The sequence below is a fragment of the Galleria mellonella genome, unplaced genomic scaffold, assembly GCF_026898425.1.
Source record: "Galleria mellonella isolate WM207_F2 unplaced genomic scaffold, CSIRO_AGI_GalMel_v1 utg312, whole genome shotgun sequence".
NCBI classification, from domain to species: Eukaryota; Metazoa; Arthropoda; class Insecta; order Lepidoptera; family Pyralidae; genus Galleria; species Galleria mellonella.
In genome coordinates, this window is record NW_026442074.1 from 10341866 (window position 1) to 10356216 (window position 14351).

A 14351-nucleotide genomic window follows, 5' to 3' on the forward strand; every position below is an offset into this window, starting at 1 on the left:
TTTATTGAAATTATCAATAAATCAATGTCCTAAAAATACAGTAACAACAGAACTTACCCAATAATGCCGTAATTATTGATTTGCATCTTATCGTAGAACCAAGTCTTTTCAGATTCAGAAAAACAGCTGCCAACGAAAACTCCTGTCTTAGTATTTCGAAGCTCTTCTATATTTAAACCTGTCAAAATATTACATTCTATTGAACAAAATAACTTGGGAGATAACTTTATATTATGTTATTAATTAGTACTATTACTAGCTACTACTAATTATTATTACTAGTCGCCATGTCCTGGCATAAAATGGGCCCAGGATTTCTTCCTCGTGGGTGTCGTAAGAAGCGACTTAGGGATGGTCAAGCGATGAGCAGGCAGCGTTCCTCTTAAATCATCGCCTAAAGTCAAACTGGGTGGCTAACCCACTACCCAGTACTTACTACGCTTGGTAGACGATTAGCAACCACAGTTATTCTTTGGTGATATTTTGTTGTCCATTTCTCGACCATTAAGTTCCCATAGTCGCTTCTTATGACATTCTCGTAAAGGGGTCACTCATGTTCTACTTTATGCCGGGACCACAGCGCAATCTATTTATGTACAATACAATAGACCAATACAAAGGAAAAAAAAACTAACGATAATATCCTAGAACAATAAAATCATCAAAATAAAAAATTTTGCCAATATAATAATATAAATAAATGTTATTTTTTTATTGTTTCTCTGAAAGAAAGATACAATTATATAAAATAATTAAACAAGAACGAAAAATTCGCAATACAAGAATCAGAAGATACAGAAACAAAAATGGGCGACTTTATCGCTAAATATCGATTTTTCTTAATAAAGAGCAATAAAATTAAGTTGTTTGAAATTATTCAAGACGCAACAAGTAAGCAAATGAAATTATAAAAGCCAAAACAAAGAACTAAAAGGGAGATGTGAAGTTTAAAGCGAATAATAATATTCGGTTTAAATTTCACTATATTTATAAATAATAATAATAAGATTATAAATTACCTAATAATAGGTAATTTATAATCTTATGGAGAGGGACCTGTTATCAATTGTTCAAGATAAATGAGCTATTATATTGGTCAATATGATAAATATAAATTTACCAGCGTCATAAATAGATTCGTAGGTTTTCTCCAAAAGGATCCTGCACATGGGATCCATAGAGTGGACTTGCTCGTAGTGGATCCCGAAGAAGGAAGCGTCAAACTTGTTCAAAACGTTGATCTTCCCGGAACGATGGGGGATTTCAGGGTGCCCCTTTTCCCAACGTCGATTGTCGTCAGAGATCAGGTCCACCTGACGATGTGTTCACAAATATAATGTCCGTTTATATTCCATAAATGAATCCCAAATAGTAAGAGATACAGTTCTCTAAAATTCAATTATATTTAAGTTTATCACCTGTTACTGAACAACACCTAAACATTTTCAAAATCATTAGAAGTTATTAAAAAAGTCCTTCCACAAATAATATAATAATAAACTATCATCATCTCATCAGCTGTTAATCGTCCACTGCTAAACATAAGGCTCACCCTTGGGGGGTTTTGCCAGTAGTTTTTTACGACACCCAGGGAAAAGAAAGGGGTGGCCTATTCTATACTGGGACCACACCGTCAATTATAAACTATAACACAGATGATTTTGATTTTAATTTGAATCAATCGAAGCTCAAAGGTGGTATAGAGCTCTTAATTTTAAAACGAGACTTTGTCTTCTTTTGTGTGTTCGACAGTTTGTTTAACAGATTGTGTTTTGAGGGATAGGCTATTTAATATTTTTTAATTTATAAAAAATAATAAAATTATTTTTTATATTGTTATGTCATAGTTTAGGGGTTTTAAAAGCAGTATTCATTAATCTGACATAAAAATATTATTCATAATACGTAATATTGATTTTGCATAAAACCCCGATTAAAGTTATCATATTTTTATCTGAAATCACGTGATTGCGAACGACTACAAATATATAAATATGAAAGTAAACAACACGTCTATCTGTTCTTGATAGTATATAATAAAGTAATATAATCAACTAATGATTTTGTTACTCCAATAATTAGTGGTTATTAATTTTCTTATTCGTCTGCTAAATTACTGAAAACGTAAGACATCTAAATGGCAATATTGAATTCTAACGTCAAATCAATAATTAAAATCTTTTAAAATTAAAACAAATTAACTTTAAAATGAAATAGTTATAAATTTACGTAAATAAAAATATGTTTATGGTATTATATAAAAATGATCTCCACAAAAGAAAACAGTTAAATTGTTTAACATTAAGATTCCTATGAGCAATTTGTAACCACTTTTCACCTATCTTGGTCTTTTTTTGGCGCACTAACAAACAGTTTTTCCGATATCTTTATAGTCGTATATCGCCACTAAATGGTCACAGAAATCAGTCAAATAGTTATTTGGTATGATGCCCACAGTCCCTTTTATCATTGCACCGCTCACCATCGACAGAGAATTCATCCTCACACGCTTGTACTTAAATGGTCACGTACAGTACGGTTTCAAAATAATTTTCTCCCGTGAACGTTCAGGCTATGGAATGAGCTTCCTGTCGAGGTTTTCTCTAGAAATTATAGTATAAGGTTCTTCAAAAGGGTATATTAAGATTTATTCAGGGTCGGCAATGAGCACGTGCCACTCTTAGTGTTGCAGGTTTCCATAGGTTACAGTAAACGTTTACCATCAAAAGGACTATGTGCTTGTTTGTTGCCTTCTTGGTATAAAAAAATATCTTTAACCAACTCCCAATAGTATTGTGTCTGAACAGATACGACAGTACAACCTCTAAATAAATAACACATTCCTTCTTAAAAAATTTGCATCCTGCAAGTTCCCTGGTCAAATCCTGAGACGCCTTTTGTATCCTATGTAAAAAATAAAATAAAATAAATTGCTTATTAAATTGTACCTTACTGAACAGGTTCTCCTGAAGATGCATGACCGAATCTGAATCCGGGAAGGATCCGGATATACCGGTGATGCATACTTCTTCTCCAGGAGCTGGGTGCGATAGTTGGTATCCTAAGTTTGGCTTATCAGTGTTATTTGTTGACGCCATCTATAAATTATAAAATTTAAATTAGAGATGAAACGTGTTCGGGTCAGTGCTGCTTTTTTATTTATGTACATGTCCATTATGCCTTTAGATAAGGCGAAATGTGTAGATCTATTATATTTAAGACCATTATTATAACCACATTTCTAGCAAATAAATAAATTATTATTATTATTATGAACTTTACTAACCGAAAATAAAATTATCAATACGAAATTTCAAAAATTGAATCCATTTGTCCTTATATCCACCAAAATTGATTATAGTCCGTAAGATGTCAACATTCTTGACTCTACCATTTTGCATAATTTCACGGAATTGTCTTCATTATATTTTATTTTATTTTTAATAAAAAGAAAAACGGGTAAAACATTTCATAATAAAGACAAAAAGCTAATTACAGACTTCCACAAATAAAATTAAAATTTCACTAAATGCATATGGCATCGTTAGTACTTACAATGAAACAAACATGCATGTAGGCAGTTATGTAAAATAAAAAGTTGATATCACTCGTTCAAATAGAAATTATCAAAGAACCATTGACTCAGCACACGTCTTGCGGACTCTATCTTAGAGTTAAATAAATCTAAATTCAGATTTCTAGATATTTTATAAAAACTATTGCACAACAGATTTTCTATTATTAGTGGAAACAAATGGAAGAAATAAAGTGGCATTTAATCTTAATAGTTGTGTTGGGACACCAAGCATTTTTTAATTGGAGATAAAAAGGAAAAATAAACGAAATAAAAAAATATATATGCTAACTTTTAAAAAAAAATGTAACAAGAAGTAAAAAAAAGAATAAGAAATTAATATAAAATCTGTTTAAAGACGATGCTAAGCCAAAAGAGAGGAAGAACAATAATTATAATATATATTTACAACTTAAATTAATGAAGAAATATAATTCAAATGAAATACATAAATATTTTTATTAAGGGTTAAAGACAAACCTTTAAACAATTATAAACAACAACTGTAAAATTATACAAATGTACAACGCGTCAATTGGCACTGACTTCAAATAGATTTTGTCCAATGTCTTTAAATTAAAGTCTAATATCACTTTATTCATCGCTTTTTGCTTCTTGTTACATCTTTTTTTCTTTTTGCTTTCGGTTTATTTTATTTATATTATTTTGTTAAAAAGTTTGTTTATTTACAGTCTAATAAATATAAATATAACTTACATTTAATATTTATTTTTATTCCTCTTGCACAATAAGTACTGTTATAACAACAGCGGTGTTAGAACATACATAATCGTTAAAATTACTCAAGTTTTTACTATTTATACTGAAATTTTAATGCAATTCAGAGGTCAAAAACAAAGCAATATTTTAATTACAATTAATTCTTTCGGTTTCGTTTTATGTTTTACCAAACTAAAGGAGCGTAATGATTTTAATCGATATGCATTTATGTATATTTATTTGTCACTACTGAACTACTTATAGTAATTTGATAAATGTGATATTCTTGCAAGGGTTTTGAACGTCTACTGGTTTATCCCCCATTGAACAATATAAAGGTTGTTGTAGTCTTATAATATTATAATAATAATATTATTATGTCTTCTCATTAACAACTTAGATTTTACTCATGTGGTAATTAGGATAAAATAAGATTAAATTAATACAGAACTCTGCTGGTGTATAAAATAGGTTAAAACCTGTAGTACATATCACCAGGCCCCCAACCGATATGTGTTTAAATAACAATTAAACAAAAAACATTGTACTGAAAACATACAATCTAAAAAAAAAGAAAACCATAATAAATAGTAGGAGATAAGAGAACAATAAAATTAATATATAAAAAAGGTGTGTGTGTATGTGTGCGTGTGAGTGTGCGCGTGGGTGTGTGTGCATTTGCGTAACTTTTTGTACATGTATGTGGGTATATGTGAAATGATATACAAGTGTATTAACTAAAAATAGTTAATAGTTCTTCCATGAAATTATAATCCAATGTCTTAAACCACTTAGAAAGATATGATTCACAGCTACTTTGAGTCAAAGGGTAGAAGAAGAGCAAAGTATTTAGTTTATTATACAAGTAGCCACCAAAGAAACAGTAAAACTTATGTGAAAAGGCAGTTTTGAATGGCTTAATTTGGCATACCTTTCCTTTTCTACGTTTGTTATTTATCACATCCGAATGAAGCGTTGCTTAACCGTTAGCACATCCCATCAGCTCTTAAACTTTAATGGTGGGATGTCGGAAAGGAAGTCTTGAGTTTAATTTTAGTACGGTACGTTGGGCTTTTTCAATAATCATGAGATGCGGTTAAGTGCTAGCTCCCCAAGAAGAATAGTAAAAAGAGCATGGTACAATGCAAGATAGACTGGGTACAGAGGAATAACACCTGAGTCCTCAGGAATGGCAACGCATGGGGGGGTTTCATGGGCAAAACAGTATACTCTGTTATGCCCATGGTACTGCGCATATCTATAGGCGACGGTTACCACTTTCTATCAGGTGGACCGTCAACTTGTTTTTCATTCTATAATAAGTTGTATAAAAAAAAATTACGGCTAAAAAGGTGTCTGAGAGTTTTGAAAATATATATAAGTTTGCGAAATCTATGATCTAGCATTTGGGTATCAGCCTTGAAACTTAGTGTATTATTAACTATGACACCCAGTTATTTAAAGGTATCACAACTTTCAATGGATTTATAGTTACAGTTGTTTTTATTTTTATCGATATATTTCTGGGCAAATATATAATAGCATATAGGTAGCTATTTTTTGGGTGACAATATTACTGCTAAACCAATCATGGACCTTGTTGAAACCTATTTGCCATAAATGACAGACTTCATGCCCTACGCTTTGAATTATCAGGACAGTGTCATCAGCGAATGAGATAATTTTGCCATATTGTACTGGAAGTTGGAAAAGATCATTTATATAAACCAACGATAAGGTCGGCGCGAGGATACTGCCCTGAGGGATTCCAAATGTGACTGGAAGTTCATCACTAATTTATTTGTCAATCTTAACTTATTGGAATCTATCATTTAGATAGTCAGTAAAAAGTTGTAGCGATTGTCCTTTTACACCCATGGATTCTAACATGAAGCAGAGGGATGGAAACTGCATCAAAGGCTTTTGCCAGGTCAAGAAATATTGCAATTGTTTTGAGTTCAGATTTACTATAGTGTCTGTGAGATCATGAACAACATCATCTGTGGAAAAAGAAGACCTTTTCTAAAACCAAACTGTAACGGTGAGAGAAGGTTGTTACTTTCTAAAAAAATAACCAAGCGTGTGTTTAGAAGTCTTTTGAGAATTTTAGCTAAAGTTGGAAGTATATAAATTGTTTTGAAGTTATTGACATCATCTATTTCACCTCCTTTATGGATCGGTTTTATAACTGATTTCTTTGGAGCTTGAGGAAAGTTGCGGGTTTTGAAAGCTAAATTACAGATCAAGATTTTATCAGTATAGAACAGTGTGTTTTTAGTAGTCGGTGGGAGATCCTATCGTGTCCAGATGCGCAATCGTTCTTTAAGTCCGTTATCACAGTTTTGACTTTTGTTTTATCAGTCGGTATTAATACAAATAAGCTGTTATGAGAATTTAAGCGTATATATATATATATATTTTGATACTTGGCTTACGACAATATTGTCAGAAAAATTTGCGGTCAGTATCTGCACAAAATTTGATTATATTATTTACACTATCTTCAGGCAATTAAGTTAATAGAATGATCAATTTTATTCTTGGTATAAATTATTACTTTGACTACATTTCACATCTTTTTCGTACTACATTTTTCGGGTCTTGTTTGAGCTTATTGTTTTGTAATAATAATAATGTTTATTTATTTCTAACAACTTTTTTGAGTACAATGAATAATTTATAATAATACCATAGATACATTAAAGTTGCAGAGAACTGGTGCCTGAATTGGGTATCCGAAGAACCCGTATGACAAGGCACCAGATTTTTATATAGGTAAGTACTGATTAAGTCGAAGAGAGACGGAGGACCATTGTGAGGGAAGTGACTTGCGCTAAAGCTAATAAAATATATATTATATTTAATGAATTAATTTTGCACCTTATATATTATGCTTTTTATATTATCCCTATAAATACTTTCTCGTTCTCGAGGTTGACTAGAAGAAACCGCTTAAAGGGATAAGTCCGCAATTTTACAATATATAATGTATGTATACAAAACAAAAAATGTACAAAAGCATATAAGTAAATATGTAAAATATAATACAAATAATTTTTAATTTACTGAAATAAGATCACAATAGTATAGGAATTTTTGGTAATAAAAAACAGCTACAACATACTAGACAGTTAATATAATAGGCTACCATGGACTTGAACAATACGTAACACTGATCATTTTTACGTTGTATATCTAATACAACGTAAAAATTATAATGTCAATCAGCCATATTGAATCTACATATTTGTTGACGTAGTTCAGGATTGCGTTGGAGGTATTGTACGATACGCGTAACAGATTATTTTATTAGTATCCAGCTATATGTAAATGTGTATTGTTGGTAGTTCTTTTGTCTGTTATAAATAATATCATTCATCGTTCTCAAGTATGATCTGCCAAAAAAACTACTTCGTAGTAATGGTTTGACACTCACAAAATTTTTAACTAGTTCAAGGCATGTAATGTTTGTGGAAGCCCGTAAAACTTTAGGTACTAAGAGTTGCTGGACTAGCAATGGCAAAAATAGCGATATGCCCCAATGGTTCATGTAGGATGATCAGTACGTTGGAAGAATGTAGTATTATTAAGGCACTATTTTCCGAGTCGCCAAATGGTACAGCTCTGGAGTGAAGACTTCGAAACTGAATAAACCTCCTGCATGTACTACAAACTTGCTGTCTCGAACTAGAACACGAACTCAAGCCACTTCAGCTCAAAGTGATAAATAAGAAAAGATCTGGTCGTGTTGTGTTGTCATTATTATTGTTGTATTCTGGTGTTGATATACCTATACCTATATCGCTTGATTATATCTACTTAATTACATTTCTTAGTTACAAATCACATAATCGGTTATTCTCATAAGTGTATGTAAATTATTATACTTACGTTCTTTTTAGAATTAATTGGTAGGTAATAATAATTATGTCAATACAAAACTTATTTGTAAACACAGATATGACATTTCAATTCGTACCGTTTTTTTTATAATGTATCGAATTATTTTTATTATTAATTACGCTGATGTTATTCAGCTTTGGAATTATATGAAAAGTCTGGACATCGGTAAAAATCATTCGAGGGCTCTTCATCTACCTAATCCAGTGTTTCTAACATTTTTATGCCCCCATACATAATTTTTCCCGACAAAGTTTACTTGACGACTCTAATCGCCCAGTTGATATTTTGGTAACGTCTCTTACAGCTCACAGCACTGTCTCTGCATTTGTCAAGATCACCGACAATATAAAACCTGGTATTGAAAATAGGAACTAAACTGTTCTGGTTCTTTTAGACTTCATTAGTACTTTTAGTTTGGTTGGATTTGACTTGCTACTTCCTGTGCTCGGGTCTAAATTTATCAATGTCTGCTCTCTCTGATCTGATTTTGCCTTGATGTCCTCAAGTTGATGAAATAAACCAGAGGATATTTGCCACACGCTACTCTCCTAAACGCCTTCAATTCTTTTCTCCTCTGAGTACTAAGTTACTTCTTGCTCGTTCTTTCATTGTTCCTTTGTTAGACTATACCAACAGTACCATTATGGACCTCTCTGAAGAGCTGCTCGATAAGCTGGCTATAGAATTTATGTATCAGATTCATCTATGACTTTTGTAAATTTGATTATGTTTCAGTTTATCGCAGGCAGCTCAATCGGCTTCTTATTCGTCTTCGGCGGAATATTAATATCCTCACCCTTTTAGGATCCTATTTAACCCTTTATCTCCTACATACCTGCGTGAAAAATTCCTGTTTCGTGATTCTGACAATCTCCTTCGTTCCAGTTATAACTTGGCTCTAGCGTTACCTATATACTACTTATTGATTTACAAAATCTTTTACAGTTCAAGCTGCTACTTGCTACAGTTCAAGAATGTTCTCTTCAGTGAAAATCTTAAAATCCTGTATTAAGACACTCTGGGGTTATTCTGTAGATGCGCTAATTTAGTTTTATTGTATGTGTGTATGTATTTTTGGTAGTGTATTTATATGTATGCATTATAAATATATATTTATATTGTTTATTAGTTTTTTTTATATTTGTAAATTTTAAATATGACATTTATGTACCTCCTTATTAAGAATATTAGAAGCATAGCCGTAGCTAGGGGGTGAGGCGCCTTGAGGGGCAATGTCCTACCTTAAAATTAAAAGTCACAAGAAAATTGACTACGGCCCTAATTAGAAGTGTTAAGCATAATCCTTTTAAATATATTAGGTATCATTTAGATGTATTATGTTGTCCAGTATTAATGTTGTGTTCGTGTTGTAACTGGAACACCTTTTATTTTTTTTTAAATTAACTATTTTTTTTATCCTAATAATTTACAATTTATATCAGACATTCAGAGGTTGGCTGGAATAAATCCCTTTTATGGGATAAGTCCGCCATTGTTCTCATTCTTCTCTTAAGAACTCCGTATCCTATAATTTAAGACTTTACTGTACAATAAAGTGTTACAAACAAATGTTTACGATAAGTTTCTTCGAGATTCTTACCAAATATAGTATGTTTAATAAGGAAACGAGTCAACTATTCGTATGGATAGTAAAACCTCGTGGTCTTTGACATTTAAAGTCACTTATAATATAAACTTCAATACTGACATATAAATATGCAAAAGTATTTTAATGTTGATTTGTGTCTGATATTTAAGTTTATGTAAAATTATGCAATTAATTATTTATCAACAGGGTGCGAAAATGTCATAGTAATTGTAAATGATTATTTTTATATTCGACAAAATTAAATTCAAATTAAAATATTAAGTTTTCGTATTAAAAACGTAGCGGCATTAGACTAATTCACTTGTTATTTTTGTTTTATATAATTTAAGAATGTGTTCCATAAGAAATATGGAACGGCAACGCGTGCGTATAACCTCTGGTATTGCAGGCGTTCATAGGCTACGGTAACCGCTTACCATCAGGTGGGCCGTATGCTTGTTTGCCACCTCAGTGGTATAAAAAAAAATACAAATTCTATCCTGGCAGAATAACTTATTAGCTAGTTTTAGTTTAATAACTAAAATACTGAATTTATTTTAATAAAATTTCTGTGGAATCAGTATATCCTTTCAGATAAGATAGAATTTTTAAATCAGTGTACAATTGACGGAGTTATGTGTAAGAGGTTTGTTTGAATCGAAGCATTTGGTGTTCCATTGTTTCTGCCTACCCTAATGGGAGACAGGCGTGACAGATATGTGTACGCAACAAACATAAAAAATACAATTAAACTGAGGACTGCCTCCTTTTCAGAAGTTGGTTGAAAAGCGTATCATATACGATTGTCATTTGTCCACAAATATAGGTAAGATAAAAAAAGGGGAAATTTGTAAGAAAAATCGAATGAGAGCCAACCATGACGAATTTAATTATGCGGTTTTGCTCACTTTAATCAGTACATAAATATATGTTCTCTTTTATCCAAAGGTTGTCTGTAAGAGATTTCCTTAAAGATAAGACCGCCTTTTGTACCTTTATGTACCTATATATTTCAATCTGTATGTTATTTTATTTCATTAGAATTGTTTATATGTTATTATTTTTATGTCTCTGATGCAATAAAGAGTTAAATAAATAAAAAAAGTATCCAATCTGCTAAGTTTTTTTTTCTCTTTATTTTGGTCAACAAACAGTAGACATAACAATATATATATACATATGTATCCAAATATCAATAATTTTAGTGTCACCAACGACGTTGGCCACCTATTACTATAAAACAAAATATGCAAAATGGTTGTGTGCAAATACTTGTACAAAATCAAACATATACACATACATGAATGACAGAAATGTAAAGAGGTGCGTACAAGTGATACACTCAAAATCAAAATACTTCCAAATTGGTGTTACGAATATTTTAAAAATTAAAATATAAATATATTTATATTTTATTATAATATATTTGTATAAAAATATTAAATATTAACTTTTTTATTGCTGGTAATACAACATCAACAACAAAATATCATTTCCATACAAAAACATCCATCCAAAAATTAGTAGGTACTTAAATAATTGTGATCCACTATTTAAAAGCACATTTTTTCTCTTCGTTCCACAGTGGATCTGAAAGGGGGAGATTTTGTACAAAAGTCGATTGCTTGGGTACCTCTGTCCCATTCGTGTTTCTACCGTGAAGCAGTTGTATTTGCATGGCTGTGTTTCGGTTTGAAGGGTGGGATATGGTGAATTTACAGGGTACAGAGGAATAACACCTGAGTCCTCAGGAATGGCTACGCATGGGGGGTATCATGGGCGAAACAGTATACTCTGCTATGTCCATGGTACTGCTCATGTCTATAGGCGACGGTTACCACTTTCCATCAGATGGGCCGTCAGCTTGTTTGCCATTCTAAGTTGTATAAAAAAAAAGGTACGTTTTTTAATCCACAATTGACTAGAGAAGCTTAATTATTCATGGTTTTTCCAATTCTATTGTATTTTTATTTCTATATCTAACAAACTAGCAAAAAGGTTCTATATATAACCTTTAGTTCTGCCAGGTGCTATGCTTGCCAGACGGGTTAACAACCGCAGTTAAGCTTTTAGAGGTGTTTTAAGAGGGACGCTGCTACTCATCTCTCGATCATTAAGTTCCCTTAGTCGCATTTTACGACACCCACGAGACAGGAAGGAGTGGACTATTCTATGCCGGGACCACAAGGATACTAAGATATTACATATATTGTTTTGTTCTTCATTAACAACGGATTGTGCTCAGAGGAATTGTCCAATATGATGCCAACGGCCACTTTCTACCATAGAACAGCTAGCCATCGACAGGGGGTTCACTGCCCATACCTTGGAGCCTAGATAGTAATTTACAGAATGATCTCAGAGATTTCTTCCACGAACGCTCAGGTTATGGAATAAATCCGCTGTCGAGGTTTTTCCAAGAGACCACAGCATGGGGTTTCTTTAAGGTCTGCAATGCGCGCGTAATGCCCCTGGTATTGCACACGGTAACTGTTTACCATCAGGCGGGTCGTATGCTTGTTTGCCGTCTCAGTGGTATAAATAAAAAAGATATATAGAAAAATTTTCCTTTTACCAATTCATAGAGTCGTTTATTAAATGAGATTAACTTTCCATGCGAATGATGCGCAAAAAAACAACAACGACTAAGTTACTCATATCCTTAAAAATGTAGTGTTTGCAAATATTTATCATACAATCACAGATATAAATGCATGAGCCCTTGAGTTCACATGTATTTTAAATTGTAAATTCGACAAGCATAATCGCATTTCGTCATTGCAAGAGCTAATTCTGCTGTTCGATTCAATGTAAGTTAATTTTTTTATTTGGCTAATATTATTTTGTGTTGCCACTTCCTATCGGATGGTTATAAATATAAGTTTTTAGATACATACTTTAAATGGATTCATTCTATAAGTAATGTTAGGTGATCCGGCAAACATTGTTTTGCTATATAAATTATTTCTAAGAAAACATGATTTGGGACACGCCACCCTTTTCACTTAGGGGTATAAAAAGCAGATAACAACCTATTCTCAGACCTATCGAGTATACATATAAAATTTCATCAAAATCGGTTAAGCCGCTTCGGAGAAGTATGGCAACTAACACTGTGAGAGGGGAATTTTGTATATGTAGATAATGAAATTGTAATCAGACATCTATCTGTACATTGTATATATTTAATATACATTATATTTTATATATACATTTAAGAAAAATTTATATGAAGCATCGTAATAATGTCACAAGAGGTAAAAAATACTTTTCAGTCTTCATGAGTAGCGAGCCTGTACTGGCAAATGCTGTGTAGAGCGAACAATTAGATATAATATAATAATTAAAAATATGAGATACATGAGATGAATCCTAAAAGTGAATGAAGCCAAAAATGTATATAAAGATACAATACAAGGCTTTTGCTATTCAGTTTTGCCAATTTATGTCATATCCAGAGGTTGACTGAAAGAGATCTCTTTTAGCGATAAGGCCACCCATTGTTTTATTAGTGTAATATTTTCTTGTAATTGTTTATATTTATAATTACAAAGTTTACTATTGTAATTTTATGGAGGAAACAATAAAGAGTATCTATCTATCTATAATAATTAAAATAGGGTTTTTATACCGAGTCTCAGGATCTGGTGTGAATGCATGAAAAGAGTCATGAAAGCGTAAGAATATATATATATATATATATATATATATATATATATATATATATATATATATATATAGATAAAAATACTTCGGAGATAAATCTCTTTAAATATTGCTGTGTAATTAATGTTTGTAATTAAGAAAATGTACTGGATAAATATTTAAATGGTGGCTTTCTATCAAAGTAACATGTTAAAGATGGAATATTTGGCCATAAACCTAGCAATATCTATCTATAAATTCTTCTTATAATTCCTGTAAACCATTAAACACTAATTGTATTTCTAGTTTTAATAACATTAAACTCACAAGGATTGCTCAAGAATGAGATGTTTTTCAATATCATTATTGATATATATATATAATATACTTTTGAAACTTTGATCAGATGACGACTAAAACAACTGACGAATCCAAGTTGAGCTCAGGGTACCTGTTATCACACCCATTACCCGGTGATGAAATTTACATCACCGGCATGTCCGGCAGTTTTCCGGAATCTAACTCGATACTAAGTCTGCAGGAAAATCTTTTCAATAAGGTAATTTCAATAATTTCTTATTCTTTTTTATATCACAAAGGTGGCAAATTTACAGTCCGTCTGATGTTAAACAGTCACTGTAGCCAATGGAGGCCTACAACGCTAGGGGTCTTTCGTGTGCCTTGCTGACCCTGAAGTTACTACAGAATTAATATTCTAACATGTTACATGCATTAATAAACATCTCAAATTTAGAAAAAGAATGCTGGAAAAGGGATTCACGGAGTTATGGGGAAGCCATTAGGTGGCCACAATTTAAGTCGTTCAAATATTATGTAACGGAATTTTTGAAAATTTTTGATCCTTCCTCCTCCTTATATAACACGCTGTAACATTTTTCTGTACCTTCCTCCCCTCCGTCC

At 31.8% G+C, this 14351-nt stretch overlaps 2 protein-coding genes across 3 annotated transcripts in view; one reads left to right on the plus strand and one right to left on the minus strand.

The window, feature by feature from the left end:
• Positions 1 to 4434, minus strand: part of LOC113515170 (fatty acid synthase-like) — a 29227-nt gene extending 24793 nt beyond the window's left edge. Inside the window, exons 1-4 of the mRNA XM_052895945.1 lie at positions 4292 to 4434; positions 2949 to 3098; positions 1121 to 1313; positions 58 to 178 (exon numbers count right to left, since the gene is read on the minus strand). Coding sequence (XP_052751905.1) covers positions 58 to 178; positions 1121 to 1313; positions 2949 to 3098 — 464 coding nt within the window. The 5' untranslated portion in view covers positions 4292 to 4434. The remainder of the gene's footprint in view (positions 1 to 57; positions 179 to 1120; positions 1314 to 2948; positions 3099 to 4291) is intronic.
• Positions 4435 to 12523: 8089 nt separating this feature from the next.
• Positions 12524 to 14351, plus strand: part of LOC113515168 (fatty acid synthase-like) — a 43050-nt gene continuing 41222 nt past the window's right edge. For both annotated transcript variants that reach the window (XM_052896021.1, XM_052896020.1), the window contains exons 1-2: positions 12524 to 12595; positions 13837 to 13989. In XM_052896021.1, coding sequence (XP_052751981.1) covers positions 13837 to 13989 — 153 coding nt within the window. In that variant the 5' untranslated portion in view covers positions 12524 to 12595. The remainder of the gene's footprint in view (positions 12596 to 13836; positions 13990 to 14351) is intronic.